The sequence below is a fragment of the Planococcus citri genome, chromosome 5, assembly GCF_950023065.1.
Source record: "Planococcus citri chromosome 5, ihPlaCitr1.1, whole genome shotgun sequence".
NCBI classification, from domain to species: Eukaryota; Metazoa; Arthropoda; class Insecta; order Hemiptera; family Pseudococcidae; genus Planococcus; species Planococcus citri.
This window is the reverse complement of record NC_088681.1, coordinates 5,212,890-5,239,041: the sequence shown is the minus strand read 5'-3', so window position 1 is coordinate 5,239,041 and position 26,152 is coordinate 5,212,890. Positions and strand designations below refer to the sequence as shown.

Sequence of the window (26,152 nt, the reverse complement as noted above, 5' to 3'; positions counted from 1 at the left end):
TTGGCACGTTCTCATTATCATAGAACACGAAGGTCCATTATTGTGCAAATTGCAATTGGAATAAGTCCATAGGAAGCTGACATTTCACATTTGAAAACTGTCACACACTTTTTGCGCAAATTTTCGAGCAATTTTCAATTATTTTTGGTAGCTTCCTAATCCAATATTTTTTTCTGGTGAGTGGCTGCACTGGTTCACTGTCCTCATAAAAATGTTACCCCGCAATGTTATTCCCATAACCTACGCAATGGCTCGTTCTGATCGTACTTGTCTCTGAAAATATGATATTTCGCAAAATTGGTGTCCTTCGGCTTGCCTTTTTATTTACCCTGATGAACCCGTCAAAAACGATAATTGCGAAAGGGAAGTTATTCTACATGATAAGTACACATTAATTACGTGTTAAAAATCGAATAATGTCCAGTAGGTAAGGCTAGAAACGAAAAAACGTTGAGATTGTCCTTCGACTTGGCCAAATTTCAGACAGCTGTACTTTTATCGCGCTAGTCGATATATTACATGATAAAACAAGCAAAATTTGACATTTTCTCCCTCCCCACACCTCACCTCTACCCCTACCATAAAAATAAGTCCAGATTCGAACTTTGCGGCCTGAAAAACATAAATTGACATATTACACTATAATATAAGCAAAATTTGACATTTTCCCCCTCCCCACGCCTCCCCCTCCACCTCTACATAAAAAATAACTCCAGATTCGAATTCTACGACCTCGAAAACATATCAATCGACATATTACACATCGATGAGGGTCGAATCCTAATTATCGCTGTTTTAGGGGGGCCGGGGTCCTATAGTGGGGGGGATTGAATTGAGGCCAACACTAGAACAGGGATCTGGGACACCTATACAAATGATTCCCACTTGAAATTTTCCAAAAAAATGATTTTTATTTTTCAAAATTATGCACAGTAGATTTTCCCAAATATATCTTCAAATCCTCGAAAAATTGAAAAAATGACACGTGGGAACGTCATTTGTTTGGTTTCTGAGGATTTTGAGTTTGAATATTCACTAATTTTTTTTCAAGCTGCAAGCTCTCTCCCATCAATGCCCACCCAGCTCACACATTTTGAAAAATGTGCAAGAAATTGGGAAATGAAAAAAAAATGTCCAAAAGCTCACGAAAGCTCACTGAGATAAAAATGAAAATAATTTTAGTTCTTATAGTGGTGTAAAAATTTTCAAGACTAATGTCGAAACAATTTTTTTCTCGTTGAATTCTCAATCTTTAACCAAAAATAGTTGTGGATCTCCCCCTTTGGACCGAATTTCGCTATCTTATTTTGCTCTCAAAGAATTCGCAAAAGAATCTTGAAAAGTGAGCATCAAAAAATTGCAAAAAACCAATGTTTTTCAAGCTACTTCTGTTCGTAGAAGAGAAACGCGAGTACCAATCGTTTCGATCTAACCGCCATTCGACTCCTGATAAAATTTACTTATAAATCATCTCTTGGAAAAAAAAAACAAAAATCCATTGTGAAAATGTCCGGACTCTGGAAGTTTATTAATTTCTTATTTTTCTCAAAATAACTCATACAGCCAAAATCGCATTCAAGGCGATACTGGCAGAAGTAGCTTGAAAAACGTTGATTATTTTTGGATTTTTTTGATCTCACTTTTAAGATTATTTTGCGAGTTTCTCGGAAGCAAAATGAGATAGCGAAATTCAGTCAAAAAGGGGAGTTCCGCAACTAAATTTCAATTATTTTGATGCCCCATTTATTGAATTTTGATTAAAGATTGAGATATCAGCGAGAAAAAACGTGTTTTTCGGCTTTAGTCTAACAATTTTCACCCCACTGTAGTTTCCGCATGTCCGGGACGAACCGTACGTCCTAGCAAAAATCAGATGACAGTAATGTGATAGAGAATTTGATTCTCCACAATTACGTTGATATGGAATTGAAATCTAATATCGTAAGAAAATTTCACATAGTCAAAATTGTAGAGAATTTAATTCTCTTTCAGATTACTGTCATCAGATTTTTGCTAAGATGCACAATTCGTTTGGTATATACCTAAAACTACAAAACTAAAAAATTTCTCGTTTTAATTTCAGTGAGCTTTTGTAATTTTTTTTTTGGTTCGAACACATCGAAAATTTCTTGAAGGATGGGGCTTTCATCCACTATAATTTTTTGAAAAAATGTTTTCACAGTGTTCTTGTATCGAGGTTTTGAAAAACAGTGTAATGGTGAGATTTTGCCGATTTATGAAACTGACGTTATGTCTTGTTCACTGATTTGTTTTTTTCTTTGTTTTATGTTATCGTTTTTTCGAATTTTGTATTCATTTGTATTTTTTCCATTCGTTGCTTTTTTGTTACCATTCAGCATTGTTCTTATTACAAATTCTACAAAATATTCCGTCATTCGTTTCATTTTTGTTCAGTTTTTCATTGCATTTTCACATGTATTATCTTCTCATTCCAAATACTGAGTGGTGTAGTCTCACATCTGACTTGATATTCGTCATCAGCATGGTCGTTTCACATGAAAACGACACCAACATCGACGATTTGCCTCAACTTCAAAATTGGGGTGGGGGTGCTCCTGCAGCCCCAACTGGGGCTTGCAAAAACCAAAACTCAGCGGATATGATTTCTTCATGCCTTCATTAGTTAGTATACAAAATTTCATCCAAAAATGTTGATTTCTCGTATTTTAATGAATTTTTATTGGAAAGTCAAAATTTTGAAAGGGGGGGGGGTGAGCCTAAATTAAGCGGGTGGGGGGTTGGGGACATTGCATATTTTTCATCTACGATACCAACACTATCCAAAAATGCAATGTCCCCACACTCCCCTCAAATGATTTGCGGACCCAAAATCGGCCCCATTTGGGCCCCAATCTCGGAAAAAAGCGGGTCCAGCGCTGGGGACATTGGGTTTTTAGCAAGAGCTCGTCCGTAAGCCTACTGTCCGCGCAAAACATTTCACTCCCCCGATTTGATTTACAGAATCACTTTTTTGAGGGTTAGAATATAGTCTAGGCGTTGTTTCGTTATTTCGTGGAATCGGCATACGATTACTGATAATATCAAAAATATCAACTCCATACTCACACAAAGCTCGTAAGCAACTTTACGTTTGCAGGATAACGTATCATGCATATCAAGTACTACATTTTCAAAAAAGACAGAAGAAACACATTACGTAGGAACATGTACACTTATACATACATACAGCACATGCTAGACAACAGACATACGCAGATACTACGACGCGATTTTTCTGAACACAATAAATCACAGGAAATCGAAACATCACGCCGAATACCAATTGCGTAGGTAGTACCTACCTGTGTACTTTGAGACGACAAACATATCGCATAAGACAACAGATTAACGCGCAGATATGCGACGTGATTCTTCTATAAACACTCGGGTGCGTTCATGACGTGGGTTATCACGTGTAACACTAGGTTTACAAAGTGTAGAATTTACTCATATCATAGTTTGCACAAATGCCTATAGCCACGAGTCTCACGAAGCAAGGAATATTTGAATGAAATATTGAAATAATGATCAACGTGGTTCAAGTATCCTGCAACTGACGTGAGTCCTGGCATTTTCAACATTATACGAGTAGGTACCAAAAATGAGCAAAAATCGTAGGAACTCTGTTGGATCTGATCTGGTCTGAACAGATCTAAATTGGATACACCGTATGTTCGCATTTAATCCACTCGGATAAGGTTTAATCTGATCTACTTAATTATATCAATCAGATCTGATCATGATCTATTCGGACTTGGTTAAATACAATCAGGTTTTCCCTTTCTGGTCGGATCAGATCTGTACAGATAAGTATCAACCTCCAATCACAAAGAGGTGAAATTTTCGATTTGTTTGTGAAAAACTGCGACCTTTTAATAGCAAATGACCATACTCCTACTTGGCATTGGGTTCACAGTGGCAAAAACTTCTCCGCCGCACCTGACCTAACCACCAGCTTCTACCCTTTAATTAACAATTGGGAAGTAATCGATGACAATTTCTTATCAGACCATAGGTTAATTTCATTCACAGTCGATATCACCGTTAATAAACTATTGAAAGACTCCGCATTCGTGTTGATCATGAGAAACTCTCCGAATTGATAGCTTCAGCCAACTTAGCACCTATTGATGATATTGATAACTCTATTTCCGAAGAAATCGATAATTATTATTTTGGACTTTCAAATAAGCTTGCTGACTTAGCTAAAGAAGCTTCAACGCCTATACCACCAATTCGAGTCATCCATTGGTGGAGTGACGAGTTACAAGAGCTGAAATGCGCTTTTCGGAAAATAGAAAAGCTATCCTGTAAAGAGAAATCACCAGTTTGCCGGACTGTGTTTCTTACCTTCCGCCATCAGTTTCGTAAGTTTTACCGGAATACAATACATGATTCTAAAATCAATGCATGGCGCAATTTTGTGAGTGATCAACGCGAGTGGGGACGAGCGTATAGCATTCTGGTTAAAAACAAGCAACGTCCGTTCATGTCACAGAGTGTCTCTGATCATATTGAAGATTTAATTGACTCAAAATTTCCTGACGATCCGTTTTCTGAGGAAATCCTATATGTATACGCCCGCCTTCGGTTCTCATGGTCCTCCCCCTCTCATCCTACCATCTGATGTTACTGAAGTACTAAAACACAGTAATCGTAGCTCTCCAGGTCCAGATGGCCTGGGTTACAAATGTGATCAAATCTCTTCATTTAGTCAATCCTGTAATTCTTCCCTCTTTGTACAACCAGTGTATATGTAACTCATATTTTCCCAAGATATGGAAAGTAGGCAACATTTCCTTCATCCCTAAACCTGGCAAGGACCCGGAGGCATTTGACGGGTATCGTCACATTACATTGTTGCCAACAACAGGGAAAACGTTCAAGCGCATAAGGTGCACTGGGGGAAGTTGGAATTCGGGGTAAGTTAGAAAACTTGCTCTAGCGCCTAGAGGTTTATATCTGGCGAAGTGCCATTAAAGGTGACTTGAGGGTACTACCCCTACTTCATCATGGCATAAAAATTTTCGCGATTCAGTTTCATTTTAGATGTCTTTGGTTCAATTGTATTTTGTTGTTGTTTTGAACTTGTTCTAAAATACAGACTTTCTATTTCTTAGTTTTTCGCATATAGCGGAGGATCCGTGCGTCCTAGTGAAAATCTGATGAGAGTGATCTCAAAGAGAATTAAATTCTCTACAATTTTGTTTGACTGCAATTTTTCTAGGAAGCTCCGTTTGTGATCTACGCCTCTGCAAAGTTTACCTTGTTCTGACTTCCCCCAATTGGGGGAAGTCAGAACAGTTTATATTTTATTCCACTAAGCGAAAGCTACTGCGTCAATCGCGCTCAAATTTTCACCATAGGTCAAGAACCCTTATGGGAACCTACATAATAAATTTGATCCATATTGGTTCATTAGAAGGGGAGTAACAGCAGGTCAAAGTTGAAATTGCGAAAAATCATTCTGACTTGCCCCGGTGCACCTTAATTAAAGCACAACTAGAGTTATTTTTAGAAACATATTCACCACTTAACAATAATCAATATGGTTTTCGTCGTTTTCGATCCTGTGAACTTGCTTTACACGCTGTACTAGATTGTATTAATAAGTTAGAGAATTATAAATATAGGCCTACAGTGCTGATTAGTTTAGATATTCGCGACGCTTTCGATAATGCTCGTTGGGCAGGTATTATTAATCAATTGAACAAGCCTAATGTTCCTCATTTTTTAATTGCTATTATAAAATCATACTTCTCGGATCGCCGCGTTCATTTTAAAGAGGTGCTCAAAGCAATGAAGAGAGGTTGCCCACAGGGTTCTTGTATTGGCCCGCTGCTTTGGAATATGGTTTTCGACGAAATTATGCTGATAATAGAACGCATTTGGAATTATTCATTTTGCTATGCCGACGACTCACTCGAAGTAATTGCTTCAAATTCGATTAACGTACTACGATATAGAGTTGATAAAGTAATTTGTCCAGTTATCTCATTTCTTAATTCCAGAAATTAAGAATTAAATATGTCGAAGACAGATATTATTGTATTGTTTTTAATCGCGACCCTAAACGTATGCCCAGGGCTGTTAAATTACCGTAATTTATTCGCTGGTAAAATACGGCGATAAAATACGGTAAAATACGGTATTTTACGGTATTTTTGGTATTTTACTAATTTGAATATGAAGAGTTATTTTTTGTAGTTTGACTTTGAAGTTCTGAACTTCGGACCTGCCTCTGAAGTAAATTTTCATCTGTTTTAGAGATTATAGAAAATTTTCCGTGGACATTTTTTGGAAATTCATGGGGAAAATTTTTGGTAACTTTCAAATCATAAATTTCAATGGAAATTTGGAAATTTATGAAGGAAAGATGAAAAAAAAGTGTTAATTTGGCTTTTTGGTAAATTATGGTAAAATACAGTAATAAACTTTTGGTAAAATACCGTAAAATACGGTAAAATACCGCCGTAATTTACCAACATAAATTACCTTACAGCCCTGCGTATGCCTAATGTTGATTATTTTATTATAAATGGTCATAGAATTAAGGTGCACCGGGGGAAGTCCGAATTCGGGGTAAGTCAGAAAAACCGCTCTAGCTCTTAAGAGGCTTATATCTGCCGAAGCGCTACTCAGGGGTAACTTGAGGGTACTACCCCTACTTCATCACAGCATAAAAAATTTCGCTACCCAGTTTCATTTTACAGGCTTTTGATTGGTTCTTTTTTAGTTGCAGTTTTGAATTTGATTTCAAATTGTAACCAGTGTTTTTCAAACTGCTTTTTACCTCAGAAGAAAAGATCAGTAAAAGTGATATTATAAGTGAAAGTATTCCTAAAACAATAATGTAAAACCCCAAGTATTCAATTTTTTTAAATTTTCAATTATTCATTATTTATATCGCTTTTTCTGACTTACCCCCTAAATTAGTGCTATGGGGTAAGTCAGAAAAGTGATCATTGGTAATTAGGATTCGACTTCATCGATGTGTAATATGTAGAATGATACGTTTTCGAGGTCGTAGAATCCGAATCTGGAGTTATTTTTTTTGTAGGAGTGAGGGGTGAGGCGTGGGGAGGGGTAAATTCCAAATTTTTCCTACATTATTGTGTAATATGTCGATTGATATGTTTTCGAGGTCGTAGAATCCGAATCTGCAGTTATTTTTTTTGTAGGAGTGGGGGGTGAGGCGTGGGGAGGAGAAAATTTCAAATTTTTCCTACATTATTGTGTAATATGTCGAATAATATGTTTTCAAGGTCGTAGAATCCAAATTTAGAGTTATTTTTTGGTAGAAGTGGGGGGTGAGGCGTGGGGAGAGGGAATATTTTAAATTTTTCCTACATTATTGTGTAATATGTCAAATAATACGTTTTCGAGGTCCTAGAATTTGAATCCGGAGTCATTTTTTGTGGTGAAGGTGGAAGGTGAGTCGTAGGTTCGTATGGGTGGGGGATTTTAAATTTTGCTTGTAAAAAATTCCAAATTTCTGAATGTTACTTAAGTAACAGATTGAATAAATATTACTACTACTACTACTATTCATCTCAATGTTTTCTTATACCACTAATGTTCAAAGTTGACAGTTTTTTATGTAAAATCAGAATTCAGAACATGTTTTGAAAAAAAAATGTCATACAATCAGGCAATATCATGTGTTCTTTTCTGCAGGATGATGTCAGATGTGTATTTTGGAGTGGTGTTACTATGTTTTGGGGATTTTTTGTTTTGTTTTCTCAGAAGATGATTATTTTTTCTCCTAACACGAGTTTTTCAATTTTTTACCAAGTAATACATTTTTGTACTCTACAATAAATTGTCAGATGAATTGTTTTTCTGAAGTTACCACAATGACAGCCAAAATGCCATAATAGGCAGGAGGGGGAGATTTCTACAAATCGCCATTTTCATACACGTCCGTGTATTTGAGCGGAAGTTATTTCAAATAATCATTAGTTAGCTCATTTCATTACTGTTTCAACTTGCACGGGGCACAGTAGGCCACAACCCCCCTCTCCCCAAACGTACTGGAATAGCACTCAACCCTAAAAACTAGCTCAAGATTTGAATTCTGCGACCTTGAACACATATCAATCAACATGTTACACAATATTATAGGCAAAATTTGAAATTTATCCTCTCCCCTTGCCTCACCTCCTACCCCTGCAAAAAAATTACCCCAGATTCGAATTATACGACCTCAAAAACATATCAATCGACATATTAGGTACACATTAATATAGGCAAAATTTGTAATTTACTCTCTCTCCCCTTGACTCACCTCCCACCCCTACAGAAAAAATAACTCCAGATTCGGATTCTACGACCTCGAAAACACATTACTCGACATATCACATGATAATGTAGGAAAATTTTGAAATTTTCCCTCCCCCCACGCCTCACCCCCCACTCCTACTAAAAAAATAACTCCAGATTCGGATTCTACGACCTCGAAAACATATTATTCGACATATTCCGCATCGATCAGGGTCAAATCCTAAAATCACCAATTAATTTTGTAGATTTTCTGACTTACCCCAAAGCGGGGTAAGTCAGAACAAGTTACATTTTATTCGATTGTGCGAAAGCTACTGTGACAATCGCGCTGAAATTTTTACCATAGGTTAAGAACCCTTATGGAAACCTACATACCAAATTTCAGCCATATTGGTTCATTAGTACGAGAGTAACAGCTGATCAAAGTTGAAATTGTGAAAAAACGTTCTGACTTCCCCTGATGCACCTTAATACTTTTCACTCGTTCATGTATCTTGGCGTAATATTAGATGATAAATTGCGTTGCACTCAGCACATAGATTATATTGTTGAGAAAACCTATAAGTACCTACCACTATTATTACCTCTTTGTAATAATACTTTTGGGTACTCATCTCATGCTTGTAAAATTATGTATTATGGTACAGTTCTAGCACTAATTAAATATTGTTCATCAGCCTTTTATCATAGACTATTTTTACATGATAATGTAATCAAACTTCAACAACTTCGATGTCAAATCAGTCAACGCATCATCCGATCCTATCGTACTGTCGGTGTAGATGCTGCGGGAGTTCTTGCGGGTGTTCCCTCCTGCACCTCCATGTTGCAGAGAGAAGCATACGATAGCTGCTTAAAAATGATATTCCAGTGCAAGACTTCGTTCATTTACCTCAGTTAAAATGGCTAGGTGGCAATGGCGCTTCTTTAAGAAGAAAATTTGCCAATGCTACAACTAGAGAATGGCAAAAACTATGGAGTTCAGCCAAATTTGGTCAATTCACTTACTCGTTAAGTAATAGCCAATGTTTCCGAAACACCCCCCCCCCCCTTGGTCAGATGGATTTTTATTTCACACAAGCTGTCACAGGCCATGTTGTATTTCGCTCGTATCTTTTCAAGAAAAAACGTGTCTTATCTCCGTTATGTAGCTGCGGTAAAGATGAGAATGAGACAGCCGCTCATGTTTTACTAGTTTGTACACCAGATCCTCCAATCTATGTCAGTGACACTGCTCACATCCACTATTGTTGTAAAGAAGTCCAATCACTGTGGACTCTCGAATGTAATCAATCTCATGTAATACCTCCTCCTAGATTATGATTAATTAAATATTGTCCCCTTGTTTATTCCCCATTGTATTATTTTTTCTCTCGCCCTCCACCCTCCTGACCTAGATATAATTTTTGCTTCTTCATCATATTATTATCTATTTTATTGTAGTTAATGCGAATTCTTTACTATTCCTTGTTTGTTTGTGTTGTTTGGTATGGTGTATGATAAGAACCAATAGGTATTCGTAAGTTGTTCCTTATATTGCACAATAAATTCTCCCACACCCTCGTGGGGAATGGGGACACTTGAAAAAAAAAAATATCTGTACAGATATCCGTTGATCTGACCACATCTGATTAGATTTTGTTGGGCTGATCAGGTCAAATTGGATCCAGGAAACGTCTGGATCTAATCAGATTCAACCATTTGCCACTGGGAAGATTGAAGATAGGTATTTTAAGGCCTACTTACGCTAGTCAATCTCAAAAAAGAGCTCTCTGAGAAAGAATTGCCCTAGTCATAGTCCATTGGGGTTAATTCTGATTGTGAAGAGTCATGGCGGCAGTTACAATAATGTTGAGTACTCAGATAGCCCTCTATGTGAATGTGGTGAGAAAGAAACACCATCTCACATTTTCCTTCAGTGCCCAAAATGGGTTTGCAATAGACCTCCAGTACCAATTGATCTACAAAATGCTGAACATCTCAACTACCTCAGAAGTACAATAATTCTTCACCTTAAAGGCAACGGTGTGTGTGTCCAAAAAAGCACTTTTTGAGTTAGAGTAATATGCCTGGACCACTTTTGAGAAAAACAATGTTTATTGTGCAGTAAAATTAACTTTCATTTGTGAAAGATGGACATATACTCGTACTCATATTATTTTGAGTATGTCCATGATGTCAAAAGGTAATTAACGAGTATGTCCATATTTCATGAATGAAAATTAATCAACTGTGCAATAAAACAGTCCCTACTTTAACGAGTAGTTCCACACACACACACACACACACACACACACACACACACACACACACACACACACACACACACACACACACACACACACACACACACACACACACACACACACACACACACACACACACACACACACACACACACACACACACACACACACACACACACACACACACACACACACACACACACACACACACACACACACACACACACACACACACACACACACACACACACACACACACACACACACACACACACACACACACACACACACACGCACGCACGCACGCACGCACGCACGCACGCACGCACGCACGCACGCACGCACGCACGCACGCACGCACGCACGCACGCACGCACGCACGCACGCACGCACGCACGCACGCACGCACGCACGCACGCACGCACGCACGCACGCACGCACGCACGCACGCACGCACGCACGCACGCACGCACGCACGCACGCACGCACGCACGCACGCACACACACACACACACACACACACACACACACACACACACACACACACACACACACACACACACACACACACACATATTGTGTAGTTCCAAAGAATCGAAAAAAAATTGTGCAGTTCCAAATTTAGAAAAAAAATCACTACTATCAACTGAACTCAAAAAAACTAATTTGCAACCAATGTAACGTCAGTCTGAAAGGTGTACCTACCGTAAAAACTACACAATATTGCCTACTTACCTACCTAATACAAAAATACTTGATGTTGAGCCACTTGCGTATCATCTTCATCTGTCTTAATCAGCCTCATCTGTCTTTTCTTGACCCAATTAGTTCTTGGCGCTCCATATGATTGGTTGAAGAGTTCCTCAGTGGCATAGTGGGTAGAACAACAGGCCTTTGTTAACAAGGTAACTGTTTCAAATCCAGTTACAGACAGAGCTATGGGACCAATACAATTTCGGAATTAAATTTTGGTTTTGGGATTGAAATTTTTTCATTTTGGGATTGAATTTGTTTTGGGATTTGTTCTTCAATTTTTTATTTCGGTTTTGAGATTTGTTTTGTGATTGAAAAATTTGTTTCAGTTCCAGGTTGAATCGGTTTCAGTTTTGGGATTTTCATTTCAACCATATTTTAAGCCCAAATTCACTAATGGACCTTGCAGTGGTCTAAAAAATGGGGAGTGATTAGTTTGACGTTTTAAGTGCATATTTTGCTGAATTTGTTGAGTAATTTTTATTGTAATCTGAATGATTTATGATAAATGATGTAAGATGACCATACCAAAACAATTGTTTCGGTTCTAGGATTGTTTCGGGTTCAAAATTATATTGGTTTCGGGATCAAGAAAAATAACGATTTTGGTTTTGGGATCGGATTTGAATCAGGATTTAATCGGTTCTGGTTTCGGTCCCACAGCTCTGGTTACAGAGGCATATGCTTCATTGTGTGATTAAAAATCTTACAAGCATTTTCTTTGTTAACAGAATCAAAAATCTAAAACCGGTTTGAGCATCTTTAGAGGTCAATGCTGAGGATCTCAGGGTCTCTTAAACTACCTGGCTAGCTCTGAGGTGCTTGTGTAGATGTCACTAGTAAGCAACAGGAAATTACTAGTGGAAGCTCAAAAATTAAAATTTCCCAGCAATACATTATCAATGTACGAGGGTCATTCAATAAGTAAGTTTCCCTATATTGGGAAATATTGAAGAAATTATCAAAATGGTGCGGGGAAAAAATATGATAAACTTGAAAAAATTTACAATTTTTCAATGCAATCATCATCACATTCTCCTCAAAATTTGACCTCCAGGTGGCAGAAAAAGTTGAAATGTGATAGGGTGAGATCTGGTGAATGTGTAGGATGTGAAAAAACTTCCCCATTTAATTTTTTGAGGAGGTCTTGAGTGGCACAAGCAGTATGAGAAGCTGTTTTGGCACCCACCTGGCCCAAATCTTACACATTTCAATCTGATTGTGGATAATAGTGAAAAGCTAACCAAATGAAATGTTCTTCATTCCATCAGTGACAACTTAATTACAGCTGTTTGCGCCATCCTCAACGCACATTTCCACATCACTGTGGGTGATATCCAAGGAATATGGAGTCAGATGGGTGGCCAGAGCGCTTCAAATTGTGTCCTCCTTTTCTCCCCTCCTGAAAGAGTTTCACCCATTGATGACCCATCTGGATGCTCATAACGTCTTTACCATACATTTTACTAACATTTCAGTGAATTTCCATCGCATTTTCACCAAGAGTGCACTATAAACAGACCAAACTTCGCACTTCACACTTGGCGGCAAGTTGTAGGGGTAGGTTGATGGTTTTTGTACCACAGCTTCCGCTGTAATGACACCACCAAGTTGAAATTTTTACAGTAGTGCCAAAACACCCTCAGAAACATTTCCCTGAAAACAGAACGAATTTTGTATGATTAGTTTCCGAGAAAAAAATAGGGAAACTTACTTATTGAATGACCCGTAGTATAGGCATAACACTAACAAAAATAGATGTCAGCTGAGTAAGTGCCCAATTTTGCATAGATGGTACATGTTGATCTCTAGATGATACTCCCTTAAGGGATGTTTTGTGACAATGCTGATGGTTATGATTGGTTTTGCATATGCTTCAATCATGTTGGACTGTTTTAGAAAAATTTGAAACTCAATAAAAAGGTTTCTATTTGGATTGCTAGAATTTCTTTAATAATCACCTTATGGTTTCTCTTGCTCAAATGAAAAAAATGATCTGAATCAATGATTGTAGGTGGGTAATTCTCAAAAAAAGGTAAAAATCGTGTACATGGCAAATTTCTCAAAGGTTTTAGCATGAATTTTTTTTTTTTTTGGTCCATTCAAGGATCACCCCCCACACATTTCACATATGGTACTGCGATTTTTAGCCCTTCCTTTCATTGGTGTACATTCGATTTTATACCCCAAATGTCCTTCGACTTGGCTGTCACACGCCATGTTTTTGAAAATAAATGTTATAAAGTGTCATGAACTTCATTTTTTTTTCTATGGAAAAATTGACACATTCTCATTATCATAGAACACGAAGGTCCATTATTGTGCTAATTGCAATCGGAATAAGTCCATAGGAAGCTCACATTTCACATTTGAAAACTGTCACACACTTTTAGAGCAATTTTCAATTATTTTTGGTAGCTTCCCAATCCAACATTTTTTTCTGGCGAGTGGCTGCACTGGTTGACTGTCCTCATAACAATGTTACCCCGCAATGTTATTTTCAAAACCTACGCAATGGCTCGTTCTGATAGTACTTGTCTCTGTAAATATGATATTTCGCAAAATCGGTGTCCTTCGGCTTGCCTTTTTATTTGCCCATAATGTCCAGTAGGTAAGGCTAGAAACGAAAAAACGTTGAGATTGTCCTTCGGCTTGTCCAGCGCCCATTTGTCCTTCGACTTGGCCAAATTTCAGACAGCTGTACTTTTATCGCGCTAGTCGATATATTACACAATAATACAAGGAAAATTTGACAGTTTCTCCCTCCCACACCTCACCTCTACCCCTACAAAAAAAATAAGTCCAGATTCGAACTTTGCGGCCTGAAAAACATAAATTGACGTATTACACGATAATATAAGCAAAATTTGACAGTTTCCCCCTCCCCACGCCTCACCCTCCACCTCCACATAAAAAATAACCCCAGATTCGAATTCTACGACCTCGAAAACATATCAATCGACATATTACACATCGATGAGGGTCGAATCCTAATTATCGCTGTTTTAGGGGGGCCGGGGTCCTATAGTGGGGGGGATTGAATTGAGGCCAACACTAGAACAGGGATCTGGGACACCTATACAAATGATTCCCACTTGAAATTTTCCAAAAAAATGATTTTTATTTTTCAAAATTATGCACATCAAAATTGAAATTTTTTTTGAGAATTACCCAGGTATGATAAACTGATTTCCTTATTATTTTACTATTAAAGTTTGTTCATTCTAATTAGGTCAAAGTTGTCGATGGTAACAATCAATTAGTACCATTTGGCCAGCCGGGAGAAATGTGCTTCAGAGGATACATGTTAAGTAATGAAGGGTACTACAAGGAACCAGAAAAAACAAAGGCAGTATTATCAGAAGATGGATGGTTTCACAGTGGGTAGGTATGAGATATGTATGGGAGGGGGTGAGGGGGATGCTCCAATAAGTCTCACAAATGAAGCAGTGATAAAATAGTGAATCAGGTGACATAATTATTTTGTGAAACTCATCTGATTACAGAGATAGGTTTGCTTTGATGGAAAATGGATATGCTCAGATTGTTGGTCGTATCAAAGATACAAATATAATTATCAGAGGAGGAGAAAATATCCAACCCAGTGAAATAGAAAGAGTAATAAGCAAACATCCAGATGTTATTGATGTCCAAGTATGGCAAATTTTTTCAAGAAGTGATACATTCTCATGTTGTTACCAAATAATTATCTGAAATTTTTTTAGGTATATGGAGTGACTGATGCTCGACTGGGTGAAAAAGTAGCAGCAGCTGTAATTAAAAAGGAAAATTCAAATTTGAGTGAATCGGATGTGAAACAATATTGTGAAGGGAGTGTAAGTCTTTTAGCCAAACTGAATACTTATCAACAGTATTTACATATATATAATCTCAAAACTAAATACTAGATACTCATGTTCCTTCCTATACCTACTTCCAGTTCTAACAAAAAACACATTCAAAAAATTCTACCTTTGATTTCAGATTGCATCATATAAAATTCCAGAATACATATTTTTTTGCGAAAATTATCCAAAAACTGCTTCTGGAAAAATACAAAAAGGCAAACAGAGAGAAATTTCCGAAAAAGAGATCCACGACAGAACATTAAAATAATAAATTACATACAGTATGTACTTATCACTTAGGTATCTGTAAATTTCCTTTTGTTCAAAAATAATTAATTTAATGAAATTATATGTAAGTAAGAAATTTAGATTGATTTGAATGAGTTTTTTTTTAGTTGAATTTTAATAACTACCTAAGTATAATATTGCATTTCTCCTGATGTATTCAACTTTTTTTTTTTATTTTTTTTTTTTTGAATCAAACCAAAATATATTGTGTTGTTTTATAATTAGATGGTGTTCAAAAATTTAATTCATGAAAGACAAATATTTCCAGCGAGTATAGTTAATAGCAATTATTATTTAAACAGTGTTAGGTATTTAAATAATCAACTGGTAACTGGAAAATTATGGTTTCACAGGTGTCCTTGAATCCTATCTGCGATGTTTTTATCTGGTTTAGACTTCATAAACATTCTATAAAACATTGAAATATCTATCAAACATCTACACGACTATGTGAAACTTCTAAACGATTTTCAACCATATAAGTAGGTATAAAAAGCTTGCAGGAGAAATAAAAACATAGGTACTCACTTCGATAATTGTTTTTTCACCAATATTCTCAAGTTCAAAATCGGAGCTTCGACAAGTAAATAAAAAGCTAATCCCATCAAGTAGCACCACATTACATCGCCTAGGAACCACCATACCTTAAAAATGTGAAAATTCGTATCAAGAAAAACCTAAGCAGACAAATTTCTTCATTCTTTATCTCGGATCACTTACCAAATTTATTCTGTCAGGTAACACGAACGGCTGTTTTTGAGAAGAAACGTGGTACAATTGAACTATCGTATTTATCAAGTAAACCGAATATGTTAGACGTCCAAAGGGTATCCATACTTTCCATCCGATAAGATTATTAAAAATACCTATAAAAGATACGATAATATTGTGGTTTTAGAATATTTGATCGGATGATTATAAATATTCGCCTGATAATCTACCTACCTAATCCAGTTGTCATGTAAAATAAAGACATCACAGCATATGGCAACATGATCGCCACATGATTTAAAGCCGCATACAATGCGTTTTCAAATCTACATATTATATGGTCTGTCGATCGCATAAAACGCGAGTCCGTAAAATGAGCATGCTTCACTAATAAAAAGAACTAGAAGTGAATATAAACACGTTTGTTTCTAAAGAAAATGAACATGAAAGGAAAACCACATTACTTGTATAATGTTTAGTACCCACTTGAATTAAGTAATTTCAAAAACCATTTGCTCAACTTACTTTGGTAAATTTGAATTTCTTTTTATTCAATGATTGAACTACATAAGCGGTGAAAAATCCAATTAAATAAGGAGCACATCTGGCAAATGTTGCAATGTACAAATCAGTGAACTCTGGGTTGGTCCTACAATCATCTTTCATCATACTGAAAATTAAAATTGTACATAATTATGAGGTCCGGACATTTGCTGGATTCAATTTGACCTGATCAGACCTGTGGCCAGATCAATGTTTTGATCAGGTTAGCCAACCTGATTACATCTAGTAGAGAAGTCCTGAATGATCAGATCAGACCGGATCAGATTTGATTAAATTCAGAATCCAATATGGAAGACCTGCTTTGATCTGATCAGACCTGATTAGTGGAAATTTTACCTACTTCAAGTATATTCTCATCAGTCCATATGAATGGTTCTTAAACGCAACAATAAATGTCATGATAATGGAAACGACGAACGTCAATCCTACTGAGAAAATGCCAATTTTTGTACTCCTTGACCAAATGTACAATAAGATTCCTCCAATGACAGCCAACTGAATATCCACTGATATGTACCAACTTGGGATTATGCACTGAGAATAACCAAAATAGATAATCATTGCAGGTACAATGATGAATTGATGATCTGTCATTGTATTTCCTCAGTATTGGATACATAGATATTCAGGTGTACTTCTACTAATGGATGGTGTAGCCTTAACAAATAAAATTAACAATGCAAAATCACAATTTACCTACCAGTTGATCAGGTCTGACAATGTTGCTGATGGCAAATAAACTGGCCCACCAGGTCTCCTTGCATTTGTTGACTTCATTCAGGATTTGATAATTCCAAAGTGGACCATCCCCAGTGTATGGAAATATGTATATGATGAATAATATCAAAACGCCAAATACTGGAGCCATTCTGAACATTACATGCAAATAAACGAAATGCACCAATAAATGAAAAGCCCAACGCAGCAGAAAATGATTTGTATCTGAGTGAATCCAGACATCATGAGGATCTTGAAAATTCAAGAGGGGAGGCTTGGTCGGATTCAGATCAGACTTGCTCATTCCCCTGCACTCGATTACATCCAGCTTTCTCCAGGATCCAGTTCAACTCACCCAAATCTAATTTGATCAGATCCTATAGAAAAGGTCTGATTGGAGCGAACCCGATCAGATCTGAAAATTCTCCTGATTCTGATCAAATTCAGGCTTCTCAAGGATCCAATTTGATCAAATCAAGTGTAATCAGATTTAATCTGGTCACCTTCGATAGAAGAAACGTGACTGGATCAGATCACATCAGACCCATACATTCCCCTGATTTTGACAAAATTCAGACCTCTCAAGGACCAAATTTGACCCAACCAAATCTAATCAGATCTGATTTGATCAAATAATACAACATGGGAGGCCCAATTGGAGCACTCCAGATCAGATCAACTCTTTTTTCTCTGATCCTGATCGAATGCAGTCTTCTCGAGGATTCATTAAGAACCAACCAAATCTACTCTGATCCAATCTGATAAAATCCAATACACTTCTCAAGGACCCAATTTAACCCAATCAAATTTAATTAGATCTAATCTGGTGAATTGCAACATGGGAGGCCCAATTGGAGCGCCCCAGATCAGATCAACTCATTTTCCTGATCCTGATTGAGGTCAGTCTTCTCAAGAACCCAATTTGACCCAATCAAATCTAATCAGAAGATGTATTCTGATCAGATGCAACATGGGAGGCCCAGTTGGAGTACATCAGATCAGATCAGATCAATTAATTTTCCTGATCCTGATTAAATCCAGTCTTCTCAAGGATTTAATTTTAGCAAACCCAATCTAATCTGATTCAATCAGATAAAATCAAATATACTTCTCAGAATCCAATTTGACCCAAGTAAATCTAATCAGATCTAATCTGATCGAATGCAACATGGGAGGCACCATTGGAGCACACCAGATCAGATCAACACATTTCCCTGATCCTGCTTAAAGCCAGACTTCTTAAGGATTGAATTTGAACCAACTAAATATAATCTGATCCAATCTGATCAAATCCAATTGATAGAGGAGGAATTATTCGATCAGATCAGATTAGATCAGATCAGATCAAATCAGATCAGACTCACATATTTCACTGGAGAGGCCGAATCAGAGCACACCAGATCATATCAACCAATTCAATTTATTCTGATTAAATCCAGACTTTTCCAAGATCCAATTTAACTCAACTAAATCTAGCCTTATCAAAATGGAAGCCTGATTGAATCAGATCCGATCAAATTAATTTATTCCTCTAATCCTGATCGAGTCCAGACATCTCAAGGGTTCAATTTGATCCAATCAGATCTGATCAATTCAAATCCAACGGGGACGCCCTGATCGGATCAGACCTGATTAGATCCACACATTCCCCTGATCCTGATTAAATTCAGACTTTTCAATGATCTAATTTGTCTGGGTAACTGGAGAGGCCTACTAGGATTATACCAGATCAGATCCACTCATTTCATGATCCTGATTAAATCTGGCTCTCTCAAGAATCCAATATTGACCCAACCAAACCTTATCTGATCAGATTGAAACCTGATTGGATTAGATCATATCACATCAGATTCATTCATTCTTTTGATCCTGTTCCTGATCAAACCATCAGACCTCTCAAGAATGAAGGATCCAATTTGAACTTACCAACTTGATCAGATCTAATCTGATCAAATCCAACTTACATTTTTCACTCCGTGAGAGCTCTGAAAAAAAAATCTGGTTTGATTGGCTTACCTCATCCACCTGAGTAGGATATTAGTAATTAAGGAGAATTTCCCATCTCTCTTCATAGATTGAAGTTCACAATGAAACGTCAAATAACCACTAACGAAGAAAAATGCGTCTACAACGATGTTCATGTGTGTTAGGAGTAAATCAAACCCAGTATAAAACTGAAAAATTGTGTCACTTTGAGAATTATCATCAGCACACCCCAGTAAAGTAAGTGGTACATTAGGTATAGATAGATATGCAGAAATGAAAGCCATTAATAAATTCAATCATCACCAGAGTGTCTAGTGTCTACCTACTTGTTCTTTCACAACAGCATTGGATGAAGGAAAAATGAGAGTGTAAAAAAATCGATGACCATAAATAGTAAACATGACATTCATAATTTTCAAAAAATGCGGTCCTACAAGTTCTTTAGCATCATATTGCTTCAACTTTGTGAAATTTTTGCTGAAGGAGAAAATGTTGGTTACCTCTTCAAAGAAACGCCATTTCTGTTTATCTGTGTAATGAGGTATTGCAAATTATTCATAATAATAATGTATGATAGGTGATAAATTGTTTAATTAGGTAGATGCCGGTTGGTAATGATGCCATCTCATTTTTTGATTGACAATTTTGCCACCCCCACCTGCCCCCTACTGTTGTATAGGTTCTACCTATCTACATACGTTTGTCAGTCTTTATCTGACAAAATTGCCGCTTGTGTGATAATTTATCTGAACATTTCAATATGATGGGTAAATCATCTCACACCTGAAGTGGAATAGCATACCTATATGTGAAGAAAATATGGAAAGTATTGTGTTAACAATCAAGAAACGGACGAGGTCTGGATCAGCTACATACAAGAACTGTATGGAGATGACACATAGTTTCATCCACAGAGGAGGCACCATAAATTGAAATGTGGGAGCTGAGGAACGCGGCGAAGAGTGCCAGAAACCAAGTTGTTTAAACATCTAATACCCCAGTTGGGTGAAAATCTGCTCTTACACGACATAAAAACGTGGGCAGGAGATTTAACACTTTACGCCAATGCTTTTTCTGCCCATTAATCGGCGCATATTTTATTTACACGTAAAAATCTGCCATTGATCAATAATCTTGAAAAAATTTTTGGCACTAGCGGGGATCGAACTCGAGTCCCCAGATCTGTGAGCGGAATCCTTGCCTTGCTACCTACGCCACCAGAGCACTTGGAGGAAGTGACTAAAGATTTATATACTAAGCTGAAACACACGCGCAAAATACCACATTTACGCGCGTTTTTCAGCAAATATGCGAATAAATACGCTACGAAATATTTGTGTAGCGTATTTTTGTGGTTGGTTTTTTCGACGTGCAAAAATACGCCACATAATTTAGAAGCGTAGCGGCTTTACGCGATAAAAATACGCTACGAAATATTCTCATGGCGTATTTATCAGCAGAAATTTTTTTCTGCTGTGCAGAAAATGTGACAACCTAAAAAGTTGCTTCAAATTACGCCCGTGAATTGAAGCGCGATTTTGAAAACTGTAAAATCTGCTGCATGGCAGCAGTTGAAAGTCGCGTTGAAGTATAAAACGCCAATTAAACTGCTCTTTACCGCGTATTTATTGGCAGAAGGGCAGATTTTCGCCCAACTGGGACCAGAGTACAAAAAGGAGCTGCTGAAGATAATAAATGAAATACAAGTAAGTGCACGCTGAAGGTACAAATACTGAACTGAATTGGGAATCAAAGTGTGACATCACAATTACATCACAGCTCATTTTTACCAGATTTCACGTTCTCATTTGGTCCCAAACAAAACTGTGGTCGCATAAGAAACCATGTAAAAATGGTCTGCTTGTCGATCAAATTTCTCAATGAATAAGACACGTGTTGATAAAAAACATTATTTAAAACAAAAATTCAGACTTCCTAACATAGGTATCATAATAAAAAGGGCTTTTTTCAACACAACATTTCAAAGAAAATTGAAACTGAAAAGTAGCAAATTTACATACATGCGATCTTATGGAACGCTTCCACAGGTTGGGACCAAATGAGATTGTTTACTTATGCACACATACATACACTTTACAGCACACAAAGATCTGCTTCAATTCCCAATACTGAAATTTTATTTTATTTCATTTCATTTCAGTTCATGTTTTTATCAATTCATTCTTTCATCCAGTCTTTCTGTCTTTCCATCCTTCCATATTCCATATCTTTCAACCATTCTATTTGTCTGTCTTTTTGTCTTTTTGTCGTTTTGTCCTTTTGTCTTTTTGTCTTTCTGTCTTTTTGTCTTGTTGTCCTGTCAACTTTTCATCTTTTTGTCTTTTTGTCTTTTCATTTTTTTTTATGTCAAATGGCCCAAGCGAAGTGAGGGCAAAACCTCAGGAAAATTTACAATTCCAAAAAAAGGACCACTTCAAGAAGAAACATATTTTTTTAATGTCAACATTACTCAATTTTATTGAATAGTTTTTTGAAATTCCAAGGCTCATACATCCCCCCCCCCAAGTACGTGATTTGAGTAACCTAAAAAACTCAAAAAAGTAACCAAAAAGTAACCAAAAAAACGACAAAACATAAGCAATAGGTACATTTCTAATGCCAAAAAATATATATATATATATATATATAGGTTCACAACAGCACACTTATGAACCCATGTTTGGGTTAATCTTGCATAAGAAGTGAACCAGTAGGTTTACCAGCCTTGCTCACTTTGTAACCAACCAGCAAAAAATTGGCTGAGCAAAGCAAAGGTGAATTTCCTCATAATGAGAAATGGAAAAATCTGTTTGAAGTAACCTTTCACAAGATTCCCTGACTTTTGAATAAAAAATGCTGTAAATTTCCAAAATTCCCTGACTTTTCCAGGTTTTCCAGGCTTGTGAACACCCTGTACCCTACCCATATAAATTTCAGGCACATGACGTGGCGTTATTACCCGCGAGTATCTTATATCCAAGTAAAAGTAAATAGGGTGCTCAGATGAATGAGGGAATTTTCTTTGAGTACACTGTACTAACAAAACACTAATTATGTACTACATACACAATTAGCATACATACCATCACAATCCGTTTCAGCACCATTAGAAGTTACATAATCGTATAAAGTCGTACAAATCACAAATGTAATATACGCTAAAAACGACCATCTGAAAATGAAGATGAATTTTGTTCGGTTGTAATTCCACGAAAATTTATTTTATACAATGAACTAAAAGCTTAACCTACTTACAAGTTACCCGTCTGCTTTTGACTTACTTGGCAATATAAAATCCTGATGAATAAACAATATTGTCCTGCGTTTTGCAAAATATAGGATCCACATCAATCGTCACATAGAGTCCGTTATTTTTGAATATCGGATACAACTGGTTATTCAGAGAAGCATTTAAATCGGTTGGCGTGCAAGACGATGGTACGCACAAAGCGAATGTCAGTCTTTTTCTATTCACTCGACCTGGATTTTTTTCATACTATGAACATGAAATGAAAACATGAAGGTATGCAGTGAATTATTCGGCTAAAATCCCCACTTCTGTAAATTTATTCACCATAGACAAAGCATTCCAAGCTGAAATTCTTTGGTCAAGTTCTTCGAGTGCTTCACTTTGCGCAGTATCCGAATAGTTGAATGCTACTTTTGCCAAACAGTATCGTCCCTTGATGCTGTACGACGAAATGGCCAAACACTGGTCATAATTTCCGAGATGATCGACCTTTCCAGAGAAAATCCCAGCTAATGGCCATTCTGATGATTCCATCACTGAAAAAAAAACGCATCCGAGTGTATTTTGTCTATTATTAATAAGTACGTATATGTAGATAAGATTAGATCTCAAATTCTAGTGTATCTTACTATTAATACAGTGATAATCTCATTAGAAGTAGGTACCTACTTTTTTTTTTGAAATTCAAGGAGAATATTTTTCTAATTTTCATAATAAATTAATAGAGTACAACTTTCATTTTTCGTCTATTTATTTGCCAACCTATTTTTAAGCGAGAAAATTATGCAAACGGTGTCGACACGTTTAAGTAACTTTGAACAACTTTTTCAGTTTTTAAGGATACGTATGTACTATGTACTTACCTAAATAATTTATTCATTATTCACTTTTTACGTATGTAGTACATCGCATAACTAGGGCTCTACGCATAACTTGCGCACAAGTGTTTGAAGTGTTCGATGGTAATTACCTATGTCAATTGCACGCGCATATTGCACATCCATACCAACCCAAACCAAAAAGGTATTTCATCGTTTTTTTAAAACAGGTTTTGCTCGATAGTCTAATCACTAATCAAACAATTACCGTCATATCCGTCCAAATATGTTCGAGAAGGTGAGGGGCAGTGACGTTGGAGCGAGCCTTGTAATTCTCACGTACTTATTGGAATTGATTTTTTCCATATGACGCGGAAATTGATCAAGAGGTGGGCCGAAATAGCAAAGGGTGTTCCCTCCTCCAACATTTTTTTAAAGGAATTTTTGGGAAAAATTGAAGTTGGAAACAGTTGGTAAATATCTGGCTAATTAGCATGAAAAATACTGTTGGAGGAGGGATTGCCAAAATTGTAGCTGCCTAATCAGATTTTTTGACCATCTTAAAGCAATTTTTTTGAAATTTTTTGGGATCAAAAAATTAGGCAGGCATCAAAAATACAAAAAAAATTATTAAAATTACTAATTACAACGAAAATTAATTATGTTGTTTGAAAACCTACAAAACAATTGAAAAATGAGAAATAAAAAATCATGAAAATTAAGTAAAACGCTGAGAAAATAAAAATAATATGTATGTACCTATCTACGTGCATAATGAAAAAAAAAACAAATTCGTTCAAAAAATTAAAAAATTAAAAATACATAAGTAGGTACATACTTGCCTACAAATTTGAAACAAATCCTCGCAGTTTCAAGTTATTCAATTGTGAGGGAGAGGGGGTTAGTAACTTGAGAAAAAAAATTAAAAACCCATAAAAAAAGTGAAAAAAACAAAAAAAAAGTAGAAAATTAAGTTGAAAAATGAGAAATTAAGATATGAAAACCGAAATATCCCCGACCCCAAGTTTTGATGTGAAATAAAACAATGATTAAACACCCGAAAAAATACCAAAAAAATTAAGAAAAAAATAAAAAACTGTAAGAAATGAAGAAAACAAAAAAAAGTTTAAAATCACGTTGAAAAATGAGAAATTAACATATGAAAACCGAAATATCCCCTCCCACCCCCTCCCCAAAAAATTTGTAATGTGAAATAAAACAAAGAATAGAAATTGAATTTGAAATGAGTATAATATAAATGATTAAAAAATGGAAAAAAATAGAAAAAAAAACAATAAAAAAATAAAATGTTGTAGAATCACTGAAATTGTTGAAATTAAGAAAAATAAAAACAAATGAAAAAAATGAAAAATTTCGTTGTAGAAATAAAACCAAAATAAAAACGGAAACGAAAAAAAAAACACTTGAAAACAAACACTGAAACACGAAAGACTATAAAGTGAAATGAAAAATCATCCACACTGCTTACTAGAATCTGGAAATGAGATTGATTGTGAAAAAACTAAATCAAAAAACAATAAAAATATCAAAAAATTTTAAAAAAATGAAATATTCCCCACCCCGCCACTCAAAAAAAAGATAGGTAATCAAATGAAATAATTATTTCATTTGACATATTATTATTTTTTTTCTTCGTGTTAACACGAAGAAAAAAAATAATATGAATGAATTAATCATAAATAAATGGAAATATAGCCCAAAAAAGAATAAATAAGGAAAAATTGAAATAAAAAGAAAAAAAAATCATAAATAAAATGAAAAAATAATAAAATGGAGAAAATCTGATACTTGACAAAAATTAAAAATAAATGAAAAAACAAAGAAATTCTATGTAGAAATAAATGCGATCAAAATAAAAACGTAAAGTGAAAGCTAAAAAAAAATAAACTAAAAACAAACACTGAAAGTTAAGTAAAAAAAACTTCAAAAGGAAAATAAAAATTAATCCTCACAATTTAGAATTTCGAAATGAAATTGATCGTAAAAAATTGACTCTGAATTAAGTAAAAACAATAAAATAATAAAAATGAAAAACAAAATTAAATGAAGAACTTTTTGATTCCAATTCTTGAAATTTAGTATGTACCTGATTTTACAAAAATTGAGTTATTGCGATTAACAACAAATAAATAAATAAATAAATAAACAGAAGAATGAAATGAGGTTGGTTATAATGGAAAAAAAATGCTCACTTCTGACTGCCCACGCAGAATGATTTCTAAGATGCAACTTGAACAAATCGAAATCATTTTTACAAGCAGTATTTTCCGTAGGATCCATTTCAAACTTTGTCTGTGCCTCGAAGAATAACTCCGAAATCCACTTTTTTCGAAAAAAGGCTGATTCGGCGTAATCGAAATCATTTGAAAACCTTTCGTTTTCACTTCTTACATAATCATTATGTTTAGCGGAAATTCCACAAAACAAAATGATCGTCACGAAGTAGCTTACGATCACTCTACGTATCATTATTTTATTACACACTTTCGAAATAGCCTTGTCAACGAGTAAGTACGGTAGAAAAACATGGAATCAGGCTACATGTTAGAAATAGGTAGGTATAGGCTGAAGACCTACTTTTGATTTTTTTCCAACGCAGTAGATTACTTTGTACGAGGTGATTAAAAATAAATGGCGAAATAGTAC

General features: G+C 35.9%; 2 protein-coding genes across 5 annotated transcripts in view; one reads left to right on the top strand and one right to left on the bottom strand.

Moving 5' to 3' along the window:
- Nucleotides 1-15,427, top strand: part of LOC135846699 (putative acyl-CoA synthetase YngI) — a 90,095-nt gene extending 74,668 nt beyond the window's left edge. For 2 of the 3 annotated variants that reach the window (XM_065365935.1, XM_065365936.1), the window contains 4 exons: nucleotides 14,536-14,687; nucleotides 14,810-14,957; nucleotides 15,029-15,139; nucleotides 15,288-15,427. In XM_065365935.1, the coding sequence (XP_065222007.1) occupies nucleotides 14,536-14,687; nucleotides 14,810-14,957; nucleotides 15,029-15,139; nucleotides 15,288-15,419 (543 nt within the window). In that variant the 3' untranslated portion in view covers nucleotides 15,420-15,427. The remainder of the gene's footprint in view (nucleotides 1-14,535; nucleotides 14,688-14,809; nucleotides 14,958-15,028; nucleotides 15,140-15,287) is intronic. The other variant, XM_065365937.1, reaches the window with a different exon arrangement.
- Nucleotides 15,428-15,572: 145 nt separating this feature from the next.
- LOC135846697 (uncharacterized) lies at nucleotides 15,573-26,111 on the bottom strand. Of its 2 annotated transcripts, XR_010559007.1 has the most exons (13): nucleotides 25,699-26,111; nucleotides 22,992-23,203; nucleotides 22,699-22,913; nucleotides 22,501-22,589; nucleotides 19,744-19,946; nucleotides 19,448-19,605; nucleotides 17,415-17,583; nucleotides 17,055-17,248; nucleotides 16,676-16,820; nucleotides 16,385-16,578; nucleotides 16,160-16,305; nucleotides 15,968-16,083; nucleotides 15,573-15,847 (listed from the first exon to the last, which is right to left on the bottom strand). XR_010559007.1 is itself a non-coding variant. In XM_065365934.1 (10 exons), exons 1-10 carry the CDS (start codon nucleotides 25,973-25,975, stop codon nucleotides 16,535-16,537), a joined length of 1,665 nt encoding a protein of 554 aa, XP_065222006.1. In that variant the 5' UTR covers nucleotides 25,976-26,111; the 3' UTR covers nucleotides 16,388-16,534. The 2 variants fall into 2 exon arrangements, 1 of the variants encoding a protein (XP_065222006.1); XM_065365934.1 differs by lacking the exons at nucleotides 15,573-15,847; nucleotides 15,968-16,083; nucleotides 16,160-16,305 and having other exon boundaries at nucleotides 16,388-16,537.
- Nucleotides 26,112-26,152: the final 41 nt, after the last annotated feature.

Coding starts and splice junctions, on each gene's coding strand:
- LOC135846697 (XM_065365934.1), bottom strand. CDS start 25,975: ATGATACGTAGAGTGATCGTAAGCTACTTCGTGACGATCATTTTGTTT. Junction 22,590..22,698: donor TCAGGATTTTATATTGCCAA/GTAAGTCAAAAG, acceptor CTTCATTTTCAG/ATGGTCGTTTTTAGCGTATA. Junction 19,606..19,743: donor ATGCTGTTGTGAAAGAACAA/GTAGGTAGACAC, acceptor ACAATTTTTCAG/TTTTATACTGGGTTTGATTT.